Source organism: Xenopus tropicalis, chromosome 6 (assembly GCF_000004195.4).
Source record: "Xenopus tropicalis strain Nigerian chromosome 6, UCB_Xtro_10.0, whole genome shotgun sequence".
NCBI classification, from domain to species: Eukaryota; Metazoa; Chordata; class Amphibia; order Anura; family Pipidae; genus Xenopus; species Xenopus tropicalis.
Window position 1 is genome coordinate 39,496,036 of NC_030682.2, and position 25,696 is coordinate 39,521,731.

Here is a 25,696-nt window from a genome sequence, read left to right on the forward strand (position 1 = left end):
TACACATGCTGCTTATATTCTTCAGGAATTCCTATACTGTGCCATGGTAAATGTCAGGTGTGAGAGGTGGGTGGACACAGAGTCAAATTGTTTCGGTGCATGCTAATAACAACCTGCAATGCTTTGGGGCCTGGGCTCTGGAATACTTGCTCAGTGTGTGCCACAGCATGGCCATTTGAACTGCCAGTATTAACATGATGCAGGTTGACACAGTACTTGGCTGGGGGCAATTTTTTCAGTATTTTTCCCCCCATGCATGCTATAGGCTTTATCATCTTCCTGCTGCAGTGGGGAAAATAAGATTTATGCAACAGTTGCCATATGATCCTTCAGAGTTCCCAGCAGCCTCTTCCTCTTATTAAAGTTATAGCTGTCTTAGAATTATGGGGCTCATTTAACACAGGGGTCATTTAACAACAGTTGCCAAGGACAGCAATTCAGCTTTGGCTAGTCTACTGCAAGGTAGAAAATGAAGCATCCATAGTTACTATGGGTAAGTGCCCTAGTGCAAATAAGCAACTGTAAAAAGAAATGGCGGAACCACTGGAGAGTGTCACTTAACCCTTTCCCTGCCAAGCACGTAGGTACTACGGTGTTTTAAAAAAGGCAGTTTCCTGCCGACACCGTAGTACCTACGTTTTCTTTCCCTGTGACATTCTCTCTGCATCGGCGGCAAAAGCCGCCGGTGCAGAGAGACAGATGTGCCCCAAACCCCTTCGGCAACGAGCCGAGGGGGTTGGGGGGGATGGTCCTGCGATGCGATTATCGCAGGACCATCCTACAAGCAGCAGATGCGATCGCATCGCATCTGCTGCTTGTACAGCTTCCTGCTTCCCCCCTGAGCCGCCTCCCACCTACTTCCTTCCGACGAGTGGAGCATGGAGGAGCAGGGAACCGATCTGATCTTCAGGACAGGTAAGTGTGACTTTATTTTTGTTTATACACACTTTTACACACACTTACATACATTTATATACATTTATACACACATACAACACAATTTAGCACAGGTTGTTTGTTTTTTTTCCCCACTTTGCACACTTATATATACTTATATACACTCATACACTCATATACACACTGTCACACAACTTTTACATGTGCACATGTATACACAAACTCACAAAAACTTTTTTTAAATTTTTTTTTTTTTTTATTTCCCCCAAAAACTGTTTATTTTGACAGCGTGACTATTGGATCAGATATTCTGACCACTAATTATGCTATTGTGTGACTTATTTTGTTGTTTCATTGATTTGCACATTTTTATCCCTATATTAGTATTCCTGATCTGTTTTAGCGTAGCTTTGCCAGGTGTAACTTTGGTGTACAAAAATAACTTTACCTATTTTGAATTCATCAGAATGTGTACTTTCCAAAAATATATGGTTTTCTGGGGGTCCCTGTGTAGTTTGGGGGTCTTACTGCATACAATAGGCTGTCAGGGGGCTCTGTGTGCAAAAGCTGAGCTGGCAGGCGAGAAATCCTTATGCGCTATTTTCATTTTGGGGTCAGTACATACCGCAAACTTTGGTATATCTATGCATATTGGGCATCAATCTGTTCAGTAGGCCTCTGGTGTTCCTATTTTGGGTGAGCTGCCTTTGTACGCAAGAAATTGTGTGAGATAAATGCGGCAAACTGCAACATTTTTATGCGATTTTCTCAATAGTCATAAAAACCACTAACTTTAGGAAAGCTTTGCAGATGGGTACTTTGGTGTAGAAATGACTCTTTACCCTTGTTGGATTTGTCAGAATGTGTAATTTCCAAAAATATATGGTTTTCTGGGGGTCCCTGTGTAGTTTGGTGGTCTTACTGCATATAATAGGCTGTCAGGGGGCTCTGTGTGCAAAAGCTGAGCTGGCAGGCGAGAAATCCTTATGCGCTATTTTCATTTTGGGGTCAGTACATACCGCAGACTTTGGTATATCTATGCATATTGGGCATCAATCTGTTCAGTAGGCCTCTGGTGTTCCTATTTGGGGTGAGCTGCCTTTGTACGCAAGAAATTGTGTGAGATAAATGCGGCAAACTGCAACATTTTTATGCGATTTTCTCAATAGTCATAAAAACCACTAACTTTAGGAAAGCTTTGCAGATGGGTACTTTGGTGTAGAAAGGACTCTTTACCCTTGTTGGATTTGTCAGAATGTGTAATTTCCAAAAATATATGGTTTTCTGGGGGGTCCCTATGTAGTTTGGTGGTCTTACTGCATATAATAGGCTGTCAGGGGGCTCTGTGTGCAAAAGCTGAGCTGGCAGGCGAGAAATCCTTATGCGCTATTTTCATTTTGGGGTCAGTACATACCGCAGACTTTGGTATATCTATGCATATTGGGCATCAATCTGTTCAGTAGGCCTCTGGTGTTCCTATTTGGGGTGAGCTGCCTTTGTACGCAAGAAATTGTGTGAGATAAATGCGGCAAACTGCAACATTTTTATGCGATTTTCTCAAATGTCATAAAAACTACTAACTTTAGGAAAGCTTTGCAGATTGGTACTTTGCTGTAGAACGGACTCTTTACCCTTGTTGGATTTGTCAGAATGTGTACTTTCCAAAAATATAGGGATTTTAGGGGTCACCCTACATTTCTGCAGCTTCTACCCCTCATAAAACTGCCATGTGTTTATGAATTACGTAAAGATAAGCCATGAAATTAGTGTGCACAAGGTATATTTGGGGGTCTCTAAGTGCCATGTGCTTTGATAAACCTATGTACAGTGGGCATCAAACTGTTCAGTAGACCTCTGGGGTTTATATTTAGGGTGTTTTGTCTTGGTACCTAATGACCTGTAGAAAATAAGATGCTGCATAGTGGAAGTTTTGAGGTGATTTTTGGAAATGCCATAAAAATCGTCAAACTTAGGAAAGCTTTATGGCTTGGTACTGTGGAGTAGAAAGACATGGGTACCCATTTTAGATTCGGGGGAATTTGTACTTTCCAAAAATATATGACTTTCTGGGGTGAATGTACTTTTTACTAGCTTTATCCCACATGTAATGATGTAAATGTTGATTTTGCAGAAGCTGAAATGACAGAAATGACAGTACATATGGGTATATGTTCACATTGGGGCCCCTACATGCCACATACTTAGGTAAACCTATACATATTGGGCATCAAACTGTTCAGTAGACCTCTGGGGTTCATATTTAGGGTGTTTTGTCTTGGTACCTAATGACCTGTAGAAAATAAGATGCTGCATAGTGGAAGTTTTGAGGTGATTTTTGGAAATGCCATAAAAATCGTCAAACTTAGGAAAGCTTTATGGCTTGGTACTGTGGAGTAGAAAGACATGGGTACCCATTTTAGATTCAGGGGAATGTGTACTTTCCAAAAATATATGACTTTCTGGGGTGAATGTACTTTTTACTAGCATTATCCCACATATAATGATGTAAATTTATTGATTTTGCAGAAGCTGAAATGATAGATCATATGGGGGTATGTTCTCATTGGGGCCCCTACATGCCACATACTTAGGTAAACCTATACATATTGGGCATCAAACTGTTAAGTGGGCCCCTGGAGTTCATATTTAGGGTGTTTTATCTTGGTACCTAATGCTATGTGGGAGATAAGATGCTGGAAACTGGAACCTTTGAGTGGATTTTTGGAAATGTTATCAAAATTGCCAACTTTAGGAAAGCTTTGCAGCTTGGTACTGTGGAGTAGAAAGACATGGGTACCCATTTTAGATTTGGGGGAATGTGTACTTTCCAAAAATATATGGCTTTCTGGGGTGAATGTACTTTTTACTAGCATTATCCCACATGTAATGATGTAAATGTTGATTTTGCAGAAGCTGAAATGACAGAAATGACAGTACATATGGGGGTATGTTCACATTGGGGCCCCTACATGCCACATACTTAGGTAAACCTATACATATTGGGCATCAAACTGTTCAGTGGACCCCTGGCATTCATATTTAGGGTGTTTTATTTGGTTACTTTATGACCTTTAGGAGTTAAGATACTATAGACTGGAAGCTTTGAAGCGATTTTAAAAAAAATTCACAAATTTTGATAAAAACCAATAACTTTAGGAAAGCATTGCGACTTGATAGTTTGGAATAGACAGACAGTTGTGCCTATTCTGGATTCCCCAGAATCTCTTCTTTTTAAAAATGTAAAATTTTCTGGGATAAACTTTCTGTTAGTGGAATTTTTGGCCTTAAAATCTAAAGTATGCAGCTTTCTGGAGCAGTGCTTTGGAAATTTGGTGGTGTACTGCTGGGAGTTTTTGACCTATACAAGTGAGAAATCTCCATAAAACTATATATATTTGGTATTGGCACGTTCAGGAGACATGGGACTTTCCAAATCAGGTGTATTTTCATGCATAAAATAATTTTTGTTTCTGGTATGTGTGTTTATATTATGGAAAATATAATTTTTTTTCATTATTTAGAAGCCTATATCTTGTTACAAAATTGGAATTACACAAAAATTCTACCATATTTTAAAAGCTTAGGTTGTCCTGAAAAAAACAATATATTGTTTTCCTGGGTAAACTAAAAGTTCCCCCAAGGAAAGGCCCCTAAAGTGAAACAGTGCAAAATGTTCAAAAACTGTCTGGCAGTGGAAGTTCCGCTTTGTTCAAAACGGCTGGCAGTGAAAGGGTTAAACAAATGATATAATTTGGGCATATACAAGTAAATATAACAATAAACATGGCTTGCAGCACATAGATGAGTTCCCCTTGGTGGCTGCATTACTGTAATACAGGATAAGTGTGAGGTGAGCAGGTTCCAAGTTGTTGTTAATGACAAGACTTCCAGCGTATGTAATACTATTCTGAGTAAATATTTATTTTTGTGACAAACGCTAACACACCTGCCCTGTCTACACATGCCACAGTTCGCACACACTCCGCTGCACTGCAAGCAGTACAAAGACAGACAAGCCATTTCCCCACGCCCGTCAGTATTTCCCTAGGGGAGATGAATGGCTCTCAGGTTAGAGCGGGCCGCTCTAGGTCAGGCGGGGGGCGTGGCCATGTTTACAGCAGGATGAGTCAAGCAGTGCCTGAGCCCTCCGTCCCCAGGGCAACCGGACGCTGCAGCATCCCACTGCCCAGTAACTCCATGCACGCCTCAGATAACCAAGCCGTACTATCTGGGGACATTACACAATCAGCAGGAGAGCAGGAGAGAAGAGCCTGGGGCAAGACGGCAGCGAGGGATCTTGAAGCAAAAAGGTAAAAAAAACATTGCCTGAAATATAGAAAGTACATGTAGGATCTATTATTCGAAATGGCTGGGACCTGTGATTTTCCAAATAATGGGGTATGGCAGTATGCCTTAAAACTGATAAAACATTGAGATAGTAAAATAAACGACTAGGACTAGGATTGTTATCAGCTGGTATAAGGCATTGGGGTAATGTAACAGTGAAAAAACAAAAGCAAAGTAAAGAATTATTTTGTTTAACATTTCTCAGACTGTGAAGAATGGCATTGCCATATATTGGAGGGATTTTAGGATTGTAGAACCAGTACTTGTATTGATGAATATTTTTGTGTGTTAGCAAATGGCGAATAAGGTGAACATATGGAGTGCACTTTGTAGTTCTGCAACAGGTACAGGAATCTATTATTCGGCTTAGGACTTGGTGTTTTGTGGGAAAGTTTTTTCCTATAAGCATACTAAGAAAAACAGTAAACAAATCCAATTAGAATTGTTTTTCCGCCAAAATGGATTCATGCAGCTTAGTTACAATTAAGAACAAAGTACTGTATTATTATTACAGAGTTAAAGGAAGTCATTTAAAACTTAAATTATTTCTTTAAATATTAAAGAACGGGAGAATCACTGGGGGGGGGGGAGGAATTTTAGGTAACCACCAGTGATTATAATTACTTATCTGGTACCCCAGTGCTCCTGTCAGCTGAAAACTGCACTATGCGGTGGGACTGAGGGAGCGCCACACCTCCCATCTTTTTTGTCTTTTGGATCTTTTTCTGTTTTATGGTCCTTGTGTGTAACATAGTAAGTTAGGTTGAAAAAAGACGTACGTCCATCACGTTCAACCATAATGTCTATATATAACCTGCCTAACTTATAGTTGATCCAGAGGAAAGCAAAAAACCCAATCTGAAGCCTCTCTAATTTGCCGCAGAGGGGCAAAAATTCCTTCCTGACTCTAAGATGGCAATCGGACCAGTCCCTGGATCAACTTGTACTAAGAGCTATCTCCCATACCCCTGTATTCCCTCACTTGTACTGAGAGCTATCTCCCATAACCCTGTATTCCCTCACTTGTACTGAGAGCTATCTCCCCTACCCCTGTATTCCCTCACTTGTACTGAGAGCTATCTCCCATAACCCTGTATTCCCTCACTTGTACTGAGAGCTATCTCCCCTACCCCTGTATTCCCTCACTTGTACTGAGAGCTATCTCCCATAACCCTGTATTCCCTCACTTGTACTAAGAGCTATCTCCCATAACCCTGTATTCCCTCACTTGCTAAGAAGCCATCCAACCCCTTCTTAAAGCTATATAATGTATCAGCCAGTACAACTGATTCAGGGAGGGAATGCCACAACTTCACAGCTCTCACAGTAAAAAATCCTTTTTGAATATATAAACGAAACCTCTCTTCATCTAAACGGAGTGGGTGCCCTCATGTCCGTTGGAAGGACCTACTGGTAAATAAAACATTAGAAAGGTTATTATATGATCCCCTTATATATTTATACATAGTTATCATGTCACCTCTTAAGCACCTCTTCTCCAGTGTAAACAGACCCAACTTGGCCAGTCTTTCTTCATAACTGAGACTTTCCATACCCTTTACCAGCTTAGTTGCCCTTCTCTGGACCCTCTCTAATTCAATAATGTCCCGTTTAAGCACTGAAGACCATAACTGAACAGCATATTCTAGATGGGGCCTTACCAGCGCCCTGTAAAGGGGAAGAATAACCCCTCCTCCTGTGAATCTATGCTCCTTTTTATACAGCTCAAAACCTTGTTTGCCCTTGCAGCTGCTGCCTGGCATTGCTTGCTACAGCCAAGTTTATTATCTACAAGGACTTCAAGGTCCTTCTTCATTATGGATTTGCCTAGTGCAGTCCCATTAAGGGTATAAGTGACTTGCATATTTTTACATCCCAGGTGCATGACCTTACATTTATCCACATTAAATCTCATCTGCTACTTAGCCGCCCAGATTGGTCAAGGTCCTGCAAATCATCTGCAAACACTGATACATTGCTTATAATACCCTCCCCTAACTCATTTAGGAACAAGTTAAACAAAAGTGGACCCAGTACAGAACCCTGAGGGACCCCACTGAGAACCTTTGTCCAAGCAGAGAATGTACCATTAAACCACCCTCTGTACCTGATCCTGTAGCCAGTTTTCTACTGTGAATCCGAAGCAAAATGTTGGATTTTGACTTTTTTTACTCTTTTACTGCACATCTGCACCTGAGCCAAAAAGAACATCAGAGAACCGGAAGAAGATGGCAGTTTAATGCTCCAACAGAGATACTTCAGAACTGTCAAGCAGACAGAAATACCAACCCAGGGTAGCAATTGTAATCACTGGGGGGAATTTGACCTTACATAATTCTGAGATTTCTGAATTTAAGGCTTCCATATAAGAGATCCCATACCTGTATTTGATAACTCAATGGGGATGGGATAAAATAGTGTGTTGTGCCATTTCCATTATTCCCAAGTAGAAATTTGGGAATAATAGGTCAGTTCAAATCTGCAAATGAGAGTACTGGTATAAGCTGAAATATGCAATTAAATGGAAAAAAGTACATGGTAGAGCTAGAAAAGGTCATAAAGTTCCTTTTGCATGTAATACAATTGTATATCAAGAAGAAAGCCAAGCAAGTGAATTAAATACTCCACAAAGAGCTGTGCAATTAGTATGTAATTGTCTGAGAATTATGTGTAATTGAGAACCAAAGGAACACTGATAATGTTTTTTCAAGAATGTTTTTTGTACTGTATGTTAGTACCCAGTGGAGCTGGTCAGACAGCAGAGGTATCCATGTGTATGCAAGAAAAAACATCAGTCACAGAAGGGGAGTCATTTGGGGATGATGTGGGTTTCTGTGAAACCTACCTTAGTATGAGGGATGTACAGAACTGATTTTAGTATGAGTTGTCTGTTCAACCTCAGGCAAGCCCTACTGAGTTGTAGTGTAGCAGGTATCAAATGTCTAACAATTAAATACTGTAATTCAGTAAATGTTAGGTTTTAATTTAACACATACATGGGCGAATTTACTGATATTCTAGTCTTTTTTTTTTTTTTTAATATAAATGTCCATTAGTAGTTTATTCATATGATAGTCCCTAGGTGGCACAATTTCAGGGTCATTTGATTATCTAGGGCTGTCCAACTGGCGGCCCGCGGGCCGCATGCAGGTTGTTCACCTGTTCACACCTCAGACAAACTGTAAGAGCAGTTCCAGCATTGTGTCACTGTATGCTGCCTGTGTGTGCCATACACAAAGGCAGCATAGGACAGGCAGAGTATGGCACACACAGGTAGCATAGAGCAGACAGAGTATGGCATATACAGGCAGCATAGGTCAGGCAGAGTATGGCACACCCATGGAACATAGGGCAGGCATTGCATGGCACACAGGCATGGTAGGGGAGGGAGAGTATTGCATACACAGGCAGTGTAGGGCAGGCAGAGTATGACACACACAGGCAGCATAGGGAAGTCAGTGTATGTGTGCCATACTCTGCCTGCTCTATGCTGCCTGTGTGTGCCATATTCTGCCTGCCCTATGCTGCCTGTGGGAGGTGAACCTGGCAGGGCTTTGTTCTGGAAGTTTGTTAGCATTTGGAAATAGTCATTATATGGTCGCTAAGGACCATATAATGGTTGCTGTGCTATCCACAGGGGAGGAGGAGGCATATGGATTTAAGGGTATGTCTTAATATGACATAATATAATTCTTTCACGTATGATGGGTGATATCTCTACAGTGAGCACCAGCCATTTGGGTTTTTGCTGTGCTACCGCCATTAATGTGGGCATGGTCTTAAAAGCTCTTGTGATAACATGGGTGTAGTTTGAAGTGGGTGCAGTTTAAAAAAGGGGAGTGGTCAAAACTGGCTTTCATTATCAGCCCTCCACCATGTAGGCCAGAAAAATTCTGGCCCTCGATAAAACAGAAGTTGGGCAGCACTGATCTAGGGGACTGGAGCCCTGCTTTTTCTTCCTCTTCATATAGCTTTCTCCTACATAAATTTAAATATGCACCAGTGCAATGACCATAGTATACAAGTTGATGAGCATTTTCAATACTCTTGAACCTGTTTAACAAATCAAAGATAATTGCTTGTTTGTTGCTGAGTAACTACTGCAGTAGTGTGACATTTATCCTTTGTAAGTAAATGAGAGCCTTTGTGTTATGTTTAGGGCAGTAGTGCTACTAATTAGGGCACATATGTGGGCTTTTGTGAGTTAAGCTGGTAACTAATATCTATGGGTCAGTTTGTGGGTTGTCTCTGTTTGTAAACCTAATATGCTAATGCCACATATCATATATCAGCAAATAAGTAAGTGAAGAGGAGTTGCAGCTCCACTTCACTTCTTTCTGTTCCAGTCATTTGGCTCGTTGGCCCAAACAGAAGGGACAGGCCATACGATGTATGGCCCCTCATATTATATTGTTCCGTTCATTCTATGGGCCAATTAGTCAGATACCGTACAAGTTCAGGCAGCATATGGTCATCCTTACTGTCTGAAGGTCCCAAAAGCAAAAAGTTTTTTTATTAACCACACCCATGAGGAGTAGTCCAGGAAGATGATCAGGCTGTAATATGTTGAGTATAGATAATGAGTAGATAATATACAGGCCTATTGGTCTGGTTCTCTGCTAGGATTTTTACATTCTAGGCCATTCACGAGCCACAGGGTCTGCTCAGTCTGTTAATAAGCCAATGTATAGGGTTTTGGATAGGGTTTAAGTTTTAGGAGAATACAAATTGGTCCTAGAGAGAAGGGATTTGGTTACTGTATCCAAAAAGCCGGGAGAGCAGTTTTAAGCCTGTTTATTAGAAGGTTGTATTGAGAATACAGCTCATTAGAGTTAAGGTGCACCAAGTTCTTACCTTTTCTTTGCTGTTTATTAAAAACGCTAATGTTTATGGAGCTAGACAATGTATTATAACAACCAACCAACCCCTGCTCACTTGTTTGATTCAGAGGGTGGAGATCAGGCACATATTTTTATCCTTATGGTGACCATTGATGCGTATCCTGACAGAATGAAAGCCATGTCTGTGCTGCTCGTCAGTCCCCTGAGGGAATATAATTCCACTTTTATCTGTTTGGCTGCTCAGTCAAAAGGATAACAACTGCATACATGTTGCCATACAGGAAGAAAAAGAAGTAAAGAAACCAGCGACCGTAACTCATAACTGTAAAGTTGTCCCTACTCTGCATGACAACAAAATATAGCTCTTTACAAGAAAGTATCTTAAATACTCCATCAACTTCTATTTACCAGTCATGGATTATGTTAAACCTTAACTAACTTAACTAAATAGCTAATGGGCTATTTAATGGGCTAATACTGACTGTAGTGGGAAAGACTTGTTATATGTGAAGATCACAGAGAAACTTCTGAAGGAACTACTGAGAGTCTAAAAGTGAAAGGTGCATTTGTAGGAACTTAATGAATAATGATTTTTGAGTCCCTGGATAATATATAATTAAGGAAAGATGTCATGAAGCATGAATAGCTTAGATTTTATTCAATTATTAGAGTGTCATTCATTTTCATATTGCAGTGACTAACTTTTATGGTTCTGTCAAAGATGAAGCCTAGTAATTATGACTATAAAGTATATAATACATATGTTTTTTAAGGTTTAACATTGATCTTAGCAAGAGTAAAGAAGTAAAGGAGAAGTAAAACACATCAACTATTGAAAGAATTGGTGTTAGGGGCCTTGTTCATATTAGGTTGTACCTTCAGTTTATCCTTCATATTACAGTGTCTGTGTTTCTCTGATCAGGTAATATCCAAGTAAGACTCTGCTCTGCAGGAAAGCATAATGATGGAGCTAGAAGATGAAGAGGCCCCTGTGCCTCCATTTTGGGAAGATGTAAGGGTGCAGTTTATGGGGGACCGGATCCAGCAAATGATGAAGATAAAGACTGACAAATGGATAAAGTTTGTGGAAGATGAGACAAATGAAAAGATAATAAGGGACTTCTTTGAACTAGGAGACCATGTCACGTTGGTATTTTCTATTGGACCAAATGGAATTCTAACTGCATCCAAAGAGGTAACAAAATTGCTGTTTTTGTCATGGCTGCATTAAGTAGAGCATAATGGTATTGGAAGGACTGTTAGACCTGATATTTCTCTCCTGCCCTATAATAAATCTACTTGGTTTATCTGAAGTATTTATCAGCCTGTTCTTTTAAATCTAGATTATATCTGAGTTCAGGATTAAAGGGCTGGTTGAGCATTTCTTATACCCACAGCATTGGGTGACCTGTGCTCTGATAAACTTCAGTCACACTTTACTGCTGAGCTGCAAGTTGGAGTGATATCACCCCTTTCCAGCAGCCGATCAGCAGAACAATGGGAAGGTAGCAAGATAACAACTCCCAGAAGATACTAGAATAGCACTCAGTAGTAAGAAATCCAAGTCTGACTTGAGACACCTCCAGTTACATGGGAGTAAGGGAAACAATAGGTTATCTGAAAACAGTTCTTATGTGTAGCACTGGCTTCTTCTGAAAATTTAGAATCAGGCACAATGCACTGAGATGGCTGCTTATACACCTATATTAAAAAAAATTAAAAAATATATATCTTGTTATCTTTCACAAGGAACTTACATGTAATATGGGTTTAAATCCCATTATCATTTTAGAATGATTTTCGTATACTTATATTTTTATGCTTAGTTTTGTCTGAGGCTGTTTTTCATGGTTTGGTCTTGGCCCCTGTTCTAGTAAAACCAACCTTAATGTTACAGTGCACAATTATGCTTATTGTCCTAATGGTCCTAATACAGCACTGTGGGATGATTGGCATGCTGACTGCAAACCTGGGCTTATCACTCAATAGAATTGCTTAGCTGTGCATTTGTGGCTGAATTGGAGTAAACACCAACAACAAGGTTCCAAATTAGAGGCTGTTATAGCAGCAAACAAATGACCACTTTCATTTAACTATCCTTGGATTTAGAATGAGTTGTTGGTGAGACAGGTTTCTGAATACTTTTGGTAATATAGTGTTTTTTTTACTGTACACTTCATGAATCTCCAATCAGCATATAATCTGTTTACAGAGTTGTAGTTCACCATCAGTTGGAGGGGCTTAGGTTTGACAACCCCAAGGTCAATCACATTTTCCCTCAGACCAGGGCCCCAGGTACCTACAAAAAATTGTCTTTCAAAGCTTATTTCCAAAATTATCACACCTTATATTCTTCTGGAATGCCTCTATCATATACACTTAATCACTCCAGTGATTGTAAATACTTATGTGATACCCCGGACTGGGACTGGTGTCCCTGTAAGCAGAAAACTGCACTGTCGGGGTACCTGAAGGTAAGTGATCCTCTTTTTTGCTTCTGTCTTTGTGCCACTTGCACATGTGTAGTGGAGTGAAAAGCCAAAGTTTAACAAAAAAGCTGGCTTTTTTTTTCTCTACTGTGCATGCTTAGGCCCCGGGATTGCGAAGAAAGAAGACTGGGAGAAGATGATCACTGACTACCTAGCCAGTGTAGTTTTCTGCTAAAAGGAGCACCGGCCTGTAGTATCAGGAAAGTTATTACTATTACTAATGTTTGGCACCCCCAGGGTTTGTACCTTTTCTTCTCTTTTAAAGACCACATATTTGTGAGCAACCTGACATTTATTTTATCCTATTCATTACAAATGTATCCTTTGAAGTGGATAACCTCTTGCTATTGCAAATGTATGTTATCATTTTTGCAGTGTTCTACCAGTTTACCAAGCATATTGTATATTCTTTGCAGATCACCATGAACACTAAAAGTAAAACAGTTTATATTCGGAAAAAGAAACCAGCAAACATTGGAATGGAAAATTACAAGACAGATCTTATGTTTGGGGAATTGGCCTGTGCATCCATCAACCAGACTTCTGCACTAGTAGAAGAGGTAGGATCCAGTACACAAGCAGCTTTCATAATTACTGTATTGTTTCTGAAATTGCCCTGGGACATTACTGCCTAAGGGTAAGGCCCCACGGAGCGTTGGTCCTGCTGCTCTCAGCCTTGCGTTTTTTTTCAGCCTGAGAGAAGCAGATCCACTCCTGTATGGTGCTCTATTGATCTGCACAGCATCCTCTCACTTGCAGGCACACATAATGGAGCAGATCGGAGTGAAAATGCCTGCTTTCACATTTTTAGGCTGACCTCTGATCCGCTGCGTGTGCCTGCAAGTGAGCAGATACCGTGCAGATCAATGGATCACCATACAGGAGCGGATTTGTTTCTCTCAAGCTGAAAAAGAAGCCAGACTGAAGGACTGAAAGATCCATGATCTGACAAGTGTTATTAACATTGGAGACAAACATCCGTGGTGAGGTTGCCCATGGCATTTAGATTTGAATGGTCACCTATAAGTAAGAACACAAAAGCAAAGATTTGATTGGTTGCTATTGGCAACATCACCAGTGATGTTTGTCTCCAGTGTTAATAAATACAGCCCTAAATGTCAGGGAAAGCTACAGGTTTTGTCGTGCTTTGTACTCTGTAGAGTTCACTACGCCACAGGCTACATGAGCAATATGTTTAGGCTGGGTTAGAGCAAGATTATGTTCTAGGGTCCCAAATTTCCATATAGGGTTTGCCTAGCGCCATAAGAAATCACCCCAGACTATGAAATGTTACTTGTTTCAGTGTATGTATGTGTCCAAAAAGGACAATATCTGAAATCCAGGATTAATCACAATAAATTATACAGGATTAAACCAGATTTTACTTTCTTGGCTGTAAAAGCCATACAGACTAACTCGTGAAATGCACATTAGCTGAAACAATGCTTCATTGTCAATAGTAACAGTGTCACAAACTCAGTATGGTACTGCAGGGTATCTGGAAGCATGACTATTTTAATTTGCACTTTTTTCCTTGCTACATAAGTACAGGTTTGGGACCTATTATCCAGAATGCTTGGTTTTCTGGTTTAGGGGTCATGCTGTAATTTTTAATCTCTATACTTTGATAACTAAAACATTATTTGAGCATTATACAACCCCAATAGTATTGGTTTGCCTGCGATTCATTAGATCTTAGTTGTTATCAAATACAAGGTACTGTTTTATTAATATAGAGAAAAGGAAATCATTTTTAAAAATGTTAATTATTTTTTTAAAATGGACTTTGTGGGACATGGCCTTCCTGTAATTAGGTGCTTTCTGGATAACAGCTTTCAGGATAATAGATCCCATACCTTTACGTAATCTCATTTACTTATTGTGTATCAAGCTGATGTAGTGTTATTGCTAATTTAAAGAATATTTAAAACTTTCTTAAACTTTCTTTATTCAACTCAAAATTATTTTTTTTATGCCCTCTCCCCAGTTCTTTGTAACACTGCAGTCCCAGCATCTTAGGGTCTAAAGCAGAGATCTGTAGAATTTTGGAGTTCAGGCCCTCCTTTACAGATCAACATTGCTTGGGCCTTCCTTAGCTCACAACAAGGTTTATGGCTGAGGTTAGGGCCATAAATGTAAAGTGCCCTATTGGACACAAGGAATGGTAAAGCAAACATTTTGGTGCAAAGGTCACAGCTCCATGCACACCAGATTGTGTGCTTAACATTTCACTAGTATTAGGGTTAGTGACTGGTGAAGAGGTGCCACTGTAGTGGTGGACAACTTTCCCTGTGAACCATAGCCATTAAAATTATAGTAAAAGTCATTCTCTAATAGTTTTTGGGGTACCCAATACCATAAATAAGCATTTACATTCAAATATGTCACAAATTGGCCTTTTTTCAAAATGCAAATGCATCAAAGGAAGCCTATTGAAAGTGAAAGGTGACTGCATGTTTATGTTTCCCATATTTCCCTATCAATTGAATGGGTGCAACTGATTTATTATCAGCAGTTAGCAAATGTTGCAAGAGAATAGCATTTAACTATGATTCGTTGCTAAGAAAGTCCAATAAACAAGAGTGTAGAAATAACTGCTGGTGATTACTTGCACGCAACAGCATTACTACTGTTTATGTAATTATTGGAGCAAGGCTTTACAATTATCTTCAGCAGCAAACCACTTCCTACCCCCTCTTATTATATAAATTTGCACAACAGCTTCCACTAGCAGTGCAAATATTTGTTTAAATGAATGGCCCTCAGAAAAATGCATAGGTTATAAAAACAGAATCATAGTATATTTCCTCTTTTATTTCTTTATGAATTACAAATATTGTAAAATAAACTACCTTTTTTTCCATGTAACAGATGTGGCTTATATAACTACATAATGCTATTGGTTAGTGGTCTGGTCTTATTATTTCTAATGCATATGTGTTTAAACCACACAATTAGCCAGTTTTGTTAATATTACTTCTTACAGCTGATTTATTACTTCAAAGGTGCAACATTTTAGCTTGAGCCCCAGTATCTCAAACATATGCATTATATAAAGGTTTGATTGCATGGGCAGTTGGGTGTAAAAGACTGGGAAATGCACTGACTATGGCAAACAGGGCTGCCATTAGAAATTTGGGGCCCTGTACAAGTTATTTATATAAGGCCCACCCAATAAACACAAGCACACAGAACTTGAATTTTTGGTCACGCTTCTTGTGTGTGCTACACAAACTATCAACTAGCAAGTAGGTAGGTTTTGCTAGGACAAAAGGTTGACATTATTCTATGTATTTATTTTATCCACAGCTACTAGGACAACAATTAGTCATGCCACTGCTCAAAGTTCATGTAGGAGACTCATATAATTCAATAAATAGATCTCAATATGAGCTGATGTTACTCTGTAATAAGCAGTTCATATAAAGAGTTCCATTGATTTATGGGCTAATAAGTCATTCAGTCTATTGGGGGTCAGTGGAATTTACCTTACCGGCACACCTACCTGCCCTTCATGCTGCTTTGTACTGTTATTGTTTGATTTGTGAGTTACGCAAGTTTCTACAAAAATAACTAGGGATGCACCGAACCCAGTTTTTCGGGTTCGGACGAACCCCTGATCCCATTGTAAGGCATAGCATACTCTAATTAGGATTTGGAAGGGTTAAATGGCAAAGTGAGCAGCGAAAAATCAAAACCCTGCTGAAAAAGTCTAAATCCTGGCCGAATACCGAACCGATTCCTGGATTTGGTCCATACGTAAAAGTAACATATTTTTCCATAAGTTATGCAAATTTCATATGTTTGGGGGTCCAAAAACTAGTCATTCCACTGCTGAAAAGTTCATGTAGGAGATGCTTATAAAATTTAGTAAATAGATCCCGATCCTGTAAACAGTTGATGTTACTCTATAACATGCATTTCATATAAATAGTTAAAATGATTCAGTAACGTGCTAACATGCCAGTCAGTTCATTGGGATAAGTGGAATTTACGTTTTGATAAACAGATAACAGTGGTTTGCACAATATAATCAGTTTTAACATGACATCTAAGGCAAAACAAGCCAAATATGTGACAAAGAGATTTATGCATTAAGTCTGTGACGTTAGCAAATCTTGCCAAACTCTTGAATAATCAAATACTTTTGCTTTGATTAGTGTTGCTACATGAGGAACATCAGATATTGGGTGCTGTGTAGCTTTAGATAAACTTTTGCTGTCCGCAACTCAGTGACATTGATGACCTGGGTGCAGTCCAAGGGACTTTGTGGGACAACAAACCAGCCAGCATAGGCAGGCAAAAGGGACTAGAAATCAAGACAAAGAGAAAGGCTGAATCAGAGCAGTAATACAGTGTAGACTGGAATAGGAATGAAAGTCATGACTAGAATGTAGAACACATGGCAGCATTTATATCTGGCAGCTACATGCAAAATCACAAAGGCTCTTTTTTGATGCAAGTGCATCTAAATTAGATGATGCTAATTATTAAAGGTACAAACATGCCTCTTACACTTCAGCATTACATAGTAAGTTGGGTAGAAAAAAGACATACGTCCGTCTCATTCAACCATAATGCCTATATATAACCTGCCTAACTTCTAGTTGATCCAGAGGAAGGCAAAAAACCCCATCTGAAGCCTCTCTAATTTGCCGCAGAGGGGAAAAAATTCCTTCCTGACTCCAAGATGGCAATCGGACCAGTCCCTGGATCAACTTGTACTAAGAGCTATCTCCTATAACCCTGTATTCCCTCACTTGTTAAGAATCCATGCAACCCCTTCTTAAAGCTATATAATGTATCAGCCAGCACGACTGATTCGGGGAGGGAATTCCACAACTTCACAGCTCTCACAGTAAAAAATCCTTTCCGAATATTTAAATGGAACCTCCCTTCTTCTAAATGCAGTGGGTGCCCTTGTGTCCGTTGGAAGGACCTACTGGTAAATAAAACATTAGAAAGGTTATTATATGATCCCCTTATATATTTATACATACAGTGGTGTGAAAAAATATTTGCCCCCTTCCTGATTTCTTATTCTTTTGCATGTTTGTCACACAAAATGTTTCTGATCATCAAACACATTTAACTATTAGTCAAAGATAACACAAGTAAACACAAAATGCAGTTTTTAAATGAGGGTTTTTATTATTTAGGGAGAAAAAAAATCCAAACCTACATGGCCCTGTGTGAAAAAGTAATTGCCCCCTGAACCTAATAACTGGTTGGGCCACCCTTAGCAGCAATAACTGCAATCAAGCGTTTGCGATAACTTGCAACGAGTCTTTTACAGCGCTCTGGAGGAATTTTGGCCCACTCATCTTTGCAGAATTGTTGTAATTCAGCTTTATTTTAGGGTTTTCTAGCATGAACCGCCTTTTTAAGGTCATGCAACAACATCTCAATAGGATACAGGTCAGGACTTTGACTAGGCCACTCCAAAGTCTTCATTTTGTTTTTCTTCAGCCATTCAGAGGTGGATTTGCCGGTGTGTTTTGGGTCATTGTCCTGCTGCAGCACCCAAGATCGCTTCAGCTTGAGTTGACGAACAGATGGCCGGACATTCTCCTTCAGGATTTTTTGGTAGACAGTAGAATTCATGGTTCCATCTATCACAGCAAACCTTCCAGGTCCTGAAGCAGCAAAACAACCCCAGACCATCACACTACCACCACCATATTTTACTGTTGGTATGATGTTCTTTTTCTGAAATGCTGTGTTACTTTTACACCAGATGTAACGGGACACGCACCTTCCAAAAAGTTCAACTTTTGTCTCGTCGGTCCACAAGATATTTTCCCAAAAGTCTTGGCAATCATTGAGATGTTTTTTAGCAAAATTGAGACGAGCCATAATGTTCTTTTTGCTTAAAAGTGGTTTGCGCCTTGGAAATCTGCCATGCAGGCCGTTTTTGCCCAGTCTCTTTCTTATGGTGGAGTCGTGAACACTGACCTTAATTGAGGCAAGGGAGGCCTGCAGTTCTTTAGATGTTGTCCTGGGGTCTTTTGTGGCCTCTCGGATGAGTTGTCTCTGCGCTCTTGGGGTAATTTTGGTCGGCCGGCCTGTTCCATGTTTTTGCCATTTGTGGATAATGGCTCTCACTGTGGTTCGCTGGAGTCCCAAAGCTTTAGAAATGGCTTTATAACCTTTACCAGACTGATAGATCTCAATTACTTTTGTTCTCATTTGTTCCTCAATTTCTTTGGATCTTGGCATGATGTCTAGCTTTTGAGGTGCTTTTGGTCTACTTCTCTGTGTCAGGTAGCTCCTATTTAAGGGATTTCTTGATTGAAACAGGTGTGGCAGTAATCAGGCCTGGGGGTGACTACAGAAATTGATATTGAAATTGAAAATTGAAATTGATAAACCACAGTTAAGTTATTTTTTACTTTTTCACACAGGGCCATGTAGATTTGGAGTTTTTTTTCTCCCTTAATAACGTAAACCTTCATTTAAAAACTGCATTTTGTGTTCAATTATGTTATCTTTGACTAATAGTTAACGGTTTTTGATGAGCAGAAACATTTAAGTGTGACAAACATGCAAAAGAATAAGAAATCAGGAAGGGGGCAAATAGTTTTTCACACCACTGTAGTTATCATGTCACCTCTTAAGCGCCTCTTCTCCACTGTAAACAGACCCAACTTGGCCAGTCTTTCTTCATAACTGAGACTTTCCATGCCCTTTACCAGCTTAGTTGCCCTTCTCTGGACCCTCTCTAACTCAATAATGTCCCGTTTGAGCACTGGAGATCAAAACTGAACAGCATATTCTAGATGGGGCCTTACCAGCGCTCTGTAAAGGGGAAGAATAACCCCTCCTCCCGTGAATCTATACCCCTTTTAATACAGCTCAAAACCTTGTTTGCCCTTGCAGCTGCTGCCTGGCATTGCTTGCTACAGCCAAGTTTATTATCTACAAGGACTCCAAGGTCCTTCTCCATTATGGATTTGCCTAGTGCAGTCCCATTAAGGGTAAAAGTGGCTTGCATATTTTTACATCCCAGGTGCATGTCCTTACATTTATCCACATTAAATCTCATCTGCCACTTAGCCGCCCAGATTGCCAGTTGGGCAAGGTCCTGCTGCAAGGATGCCACAACCTGGATAGAATTGACTAGTCTGCAGAGTTTTGTGTCATCTGATACATTACTTATAATTGTTGTGCTTAGCGCCAGTTTGGTTGTTACAAAAATTGTTCTTAAGTGTGTGACTATCAGGGGCGGGCCGAGCCGACCGGGCACCCTAGGCAACCCGGTCGGCTACCTCGCCCCTGCACCGCTACTTCGCACACACACCCCACACCCCCCCCGTGTGTTCTGACGCGCATGCGCAGTTCGGGCGGGGGGGTCGCGGCGCGGTGTGCGATTTGAAGCGGCGCAACGCAAAACTGGCGCCCCTCAATCGTTGCGCCCTAGGCAGCTGCCTCTACTGCCTACCCCTAGTTCCGGCCCTGGTGACTATTGACACAAGGAAAGTAAATGACCTATATCAGTGCTGTCCAACTTCTACGGTGCCGAGGGCCGGAATTTCTCTAGCATACATGGTGGAGGGCCGCTAATGGAAGCCAGTTTTGACCACTCCCCTTTTTGAAACCACACCCACTTCAAACCACACCTATTTTATCACAATGGTGGTAGCACAGCAAAATCCCAAATGCTTGGTCCTTACTGTGGGGATATCAACCATCATTCATATGTGAAAGAATTATGTCATATTAAGATATACCCTTAAATTCCATATGCCTCCTCTTCCCGTGTGGATAGTAGAGCAACCCCCAGTACATAATTACACACCTTAGGGACCATTTAATGGCTATTTCCAACTGCTAACAAACTCCCACAACAAACCCCTGCCAGGTTCACCTCCCACAAGCAGCATAGGGCAAGCAGAGTATGGCACACACAGGCAGCCCTCTGCCTGTCCTATGCTGTCTGTGTGTGCCATACTCTACCTGTCCTACCCTGCCTGTGTGTGCCATACTCTGCCTGCCCTATGCTGCCTGTGTGTGCCATACTCTGCCTGCCCTACCCTTCCTGTGTGTGCCATACCCTCCCTGACCTATGCTGCCTGTGTGTGCCATACTCTACCTGTCCTACCCTGCCTGTGTGTGCCATACTCTGCCTGCCTTATGCTGCCTGTGTGTGCCATACTCTGCCTGCCCTACCCTGACTGTTTGTACCATACTCTGCCTACCCTTCCTGTGTGTACCTATGTCTGAGGTGTGAAGAAGTGAACAATGGGAGTGATTACAGTCTGAGCCTGAGGTGTGAACACTGCAGGGGGTGAACAATGCAGAGATTTAAAGGTGTGAAAAACACAGGGGATTACATTTTTAAACAATACAGAGGGATTACAGCCTGAATCTGAGGTGAGAACCATGCAGGGGGCCAGTTAATCTCAGTACTGATAGCATTTAATGCTTACTCAAAGATAAGCCATCAAAGCAGCCAGACAGGTGGGGGGCCACACAGAGGGGGGTCGCGGGCCGCCAGTTGGACAGCACTGACCTATATGGTATCTTGTACAGTGGAAATAAATAAACTTTGCTAAAGCAGCACTTCATCAATATTCTTCTCTTCCCAGGGTGATTCTGGTACCTGCCTTGTACAAGAGGCCCATATAGCAGGAAACTAAAAGAATAATTAATGGGCTTTCAAAAAAATAAAACATTTTATTACAATCTATGTAAAGAAATGCTGTCTGTTCTCTTAACAGTAACTGTGCCTTTTTACAGTGTGTTGTATTATACCTTAATATACCTTATTATTATGTAATCCTCATTTCCCCAGTCCCCTTTACTGTATTTTTTTTATATTATGTTGTGTGATGAAAAAGAAATCAAAGTATAGATATATGCAAGCGTGTGTGTTTAGAAACATTTTCCATACTTTGAGTTCAACCAATTTTTGTTGACATTATATACTGTTTAGCATTGCTATTCAAAGGACTTTTGAGTAGGATTTCCAATCCGGTAAATGTAGGTTTATAGCACTGCACCTGCCTGAGAAAGACTGAATATCCAGTTAAAATTAAGACTAATTGCTAATGCTGTCTACATCATAAACAAAGTTAATTTTAAAATTATGGGACAACATGGAACATGAGCAGAATGTGGGGGTTCCATTGCAAGTAAAAGAGTCTGTGTACTAAATGTGAATCTGAAATTTTTTTAACCTAGCGAGAAAAACTTTGCACTGGGGCAAATCACAAAGGCCAGTTTAACTGTATCAGGGAGTAGTGATATGTACATTGTATTTGCACCAGGCATTAGTAAATGAGCCCCAATCAATGCCTGTTTATACCAGGCTAAAACTATCAACTACAAATCTCCAGCTTAGCCAAGGCTGTAAATTTGTAGTTGATAGTTTTAGCCTGGTACGAGCCATATTATGGTCAGCATTAATGGAGAACTAAACCTTAAAACCAGGTAGAAATGCTATATTTTTCATACTAAACTGCTGCTGCAGACTAATTCAGAATCTCTATAATAGTAATGATTCAGGCCTTTAGAGATGTGCAGAGCGAGTCACCAGTCGGGCTGTACCAGTGTGTAGGTGTACACTATACATTTGGACTAGTTTTTGGGTCCCATTGCAAATTTATAAATCATATAAATCCACTGTTGTTCACAAAAGTCAATGAGTTGTCAGCATTCTAAGTTTGTGTGCATGCTCAACATTTTTTTTTGTGTTTCTTTCTTCTTCAGGTCTTAGTGCCCATCCTTTCTAATAAGAAAAATCATCTGTCCTGGCCACAGTTCACCTCACTGGATATGGACCAACACGTGGAATATATGAAAAACAAGATGCATGTCATTCAAGGACTTATCTCTGGAAAAACTCACCTGCCTATTCCTACTGTGGCAACAATTACAGAACAAAATCTGAATGTTACAAGCAACAAGTATGACCCAAAGCTGAATGGAATCATGCTCTTGTATACTGTTAACCTTTATTATTTTCTTTTTTTTCTTCCAAAGGTTTGGCAAATGCACTCATTACATATTTATTGGAGAAACTTGAGCACAACTTTCTCCAATACATATAAAGTGAGCACATTTTCCAAACCTTGTGGAGACTGATTGACCAAATGTTTAACTGACCTTATAGAAATAATGTTGTTGTCATTCAAAGATGACCCAGTCACCATTTGTCATATTACTTGCCTATTTCATGACTCCGTCCGTTTTCTTTTTTATTTTAGAGAAAACCATGTCCAGAGGGCAGCCCTACATGCATTTGAATCTATTTTGATTAAATGGTCATATCAAATAGTGGAAGTACTTGAAAGGGATTCTTCACAGCCCCTTCTTCAGGGTCTTGATCCAGGGCCACACGCAGAGCTCAAATTCTGGAAAGAAAGGCGAGACAATCTTACATGCATATATGAACAGGTTTGTATTATGCACTTCTAATGATCTTTTTGTAAGAATATGAACAGAATCCCTGGCATATATTGGAAAGGTGCTTAAAATTATATTTTCTTTCATTAGGCAAAAAACACTTTTTGAGTTCTGGCCCCCTTTAAGTAAATCATTGATAGTGATGTGAGTACATTGTAGGCTAGAAAGGGAGAGAAAAAAAAACATAGTATTGTAATCCCTCATAAATAAAAACAATATACACCTCTACTGTGAAGTTTTAAAAAAAGAGTGCAGTTACATTCATAATAATAAATGATATATAACATCTATAATATAATGTTTTAAAACTGTGATTTCACTCTGTGCTAAATCCATGTGCCATAAAGCAAATCTGGCCAAACGATATAACAAAAGTAACAATTAGGTTGTGAATGTGCGGGTTAGAAAAAGCTTGTAGACTTTGCACCTTTTTTTACATTTCCCTATTAATATGTTATAGAATATCCTTTTTCTAGCAACTTTGCAATTGGTCTTCATTATTTATTTTGATAGTTTTTTAATTATTTTGCTTCCTCCCAGCCGTTAATAAACTACTGCTCTGTGGACTTACAGTTGTATTATTATTGTTACTTTGTATGCCCCCTAATTAGGCCCCCTGCCATTCATACCTCATTCTGTTATTCAGACCACTGCCTGGTTGCTAAGATAAACAAGACCCTAGCAACTAGATCATTTACTATCATTTACAGTAGGGGGTACATTATGCCTGAGTAGATCCATACAGTTGCTGATTGGCTTGTTAGTGAGTTCACTGACTGACCCATTGTCCCATTGGGAACTTTTCCTTGGGTCGGTGGGATTGAGGTTAGATAGTGGCTCGGAATACGTGGGCCAAATGCCTCAGGCTCTCTGTTTCTTGTCCGGAGCTGAGGAGGGGGCACATCATTTTGAGGTATTTCCCAACTTAAATGCATTTCCTTAGCTCTCTGCAAGAAGTCAAATGGGTAAGAGCAGTGTTCCGTGGTTTTGCCTTTGGTGATTCAGTCGTACCATATACAAATAGATTGATGGGTAAGTGGGTCGGGCTGTACCAGTGTGTAGGTGTATAATATACATCTGGAAGCAGGGATCCCACGTTATTAGCCGTGAGCACAGTGGCTGGGTATATGCGTGTAAGCACAAGGGAAGATAAGGGCCAGTAATCACATTTATAGTGTTCACTTTTACACCATTGTATCACACACTGTAATTTAGCGTCAGTTTCCGCGTGCCTGGCTGGGTGGCTTCCCAGTTGGGGTTATTTATTCTTGTACTTGGCAAAGTTCAGGGTTATTAGTTTGGGTGTAGGCACTGGGCCCACAGCCTGGCAGTTATGGGGGTAATTGCTAGAGGTTTGTCTGGATTTTATAGTTCCAATGTGCCCACAAGTTTCTGGTGGTCTTATTTTTATCCAAAACTATGTACCATTACATTGGGCTTCCTTCAAACCCACCCCAGGCACAGGCCCAGCACTGTCCTCTCTACTCTCTACATCAGGGGTCCCCAACCTTTCTTACTTATGAGTCACAGTCAAATTTATAAAGACTTGGGGAGCAACACAAGCATCATAGAAGTTCATGGAGGGGCCAAATAAGGGCTAAGATTGGCTATTAGGTAGCCTCTATGCACACTTTCAGCTTACGGGAGACTTTATTTAGTAGTAAATCTTGTTTTTATTCAACCAAAACGTGCCACCAAGTCAGGAATCCAAACTACCTGGTTTGGGGACACTGAGAACAACATCTATGGGGTTGGGGAGCAACATGTTACTCACGAGCCACTGCTTGGAGATCACTGCTCTACATCATACTAAAAGGTAATTTAAAGGTGAACAACCCCTTTAATAACAAAATCAGTATATGTGTAAAACAGTGATGTGCTGGCTGGCCTGATAGCCGTGGGACCCACAGGTCGGCCCGACCCCAACACACCACTTGCGGGTTGCCGGCGGGTTCGGGCTGAGCTCTTCCGGTCACCCGCAACGTAGGCCTGACACGCCCCGCCCTTTTTGTGACATAGAGGTGGGGCATGCACGGGTCTATAAATAGAGGGGAGAAGCTGGGTTGGGTAGAGTTCGGAGCGAGCGGGTTAGGGTCGGGTGCAGGTCGAGTTTTTCTCGACCCACATATCACGAGGGTGAAACCAAATAAAACACTAGTTTGTGAAGTTTTAGTTTAATTAGTTTTTTTTCTCTCTATTAATAATTTGTAATTGTATACAGTATTTATGTATTTTATTCAAGATATAGGTTTACAGAAGAGGTGTATGGTGTTTTAAGCTATAATGATTATGCCCCCTATATTTTTAAACACTTTTTCTCTCTCTCTGTATCTGAAAGGTGTTGACATCACTATGTTTTACTTATGGTTGAGGTACCAACATTAAGAAATCTGCAACAGCATTAGTTTAGTTTAAATTGGCTTTTATTGTGCTACAGGTATAGTATCTATTATACAGAATGCTCAGGACCTGGGGGACTTCGGATAAGGTATCTTTTTGTAATTTGGACCACAATATCTTCAGCCTGGTTGTTTATTTAATGTATATTGGTGCCTCAATATGGATTCATGCAGCTTAGTTACCATCAAGTACAAGGTACTGTTTTATTATTACAGAGAAAAGGGAAATTGTTCTTAAAAATTATAATTAAAATTATAATGAGCTCTATGGGTGATTGCCATCCCCTAATTCTGAGCTTTCAGGATAAGGGTTTCT

At 40.3% G+C, this 25,696-nt stretch overlaps 1 protein-coding gene across 1 annotated transcript in view; it reads left to right on the forward strand.

Moving 5' to 3' along the window:
- Positions 1-816: 816 nt before the first annotated feature.
- The window catches only part of dnah11 (dynein axonemal heavy chain 11), a 153,080-nt gene continuing 128,200 nt past the window's right edge, over positions 817-25,696 (forward strand). Inside the window, exons 1-5 of the mRNA XM_031903586.1 lie at positions 817-915; positions 11,008-11,280; positions 12,991-13,134; positions 22,286-22,482; positions 22,783-22,972. Of these exons, the coding sequence (XP_031759446.1) occupies positions 11,047-11,280; positions 12,991-13,134; positions 22,286-22,482; positions 22,783-22,972 (765 nt within the window). The 5' untranslated portion in view covers positions 817-915; positions 11,008-11,046. The remainder of the gene's footprint in view (positions 916-11,007; positions 11,281-12,990; positions 13,135-22,285; positions 22,483-22,782; positions 22,973-25,696) is intronic.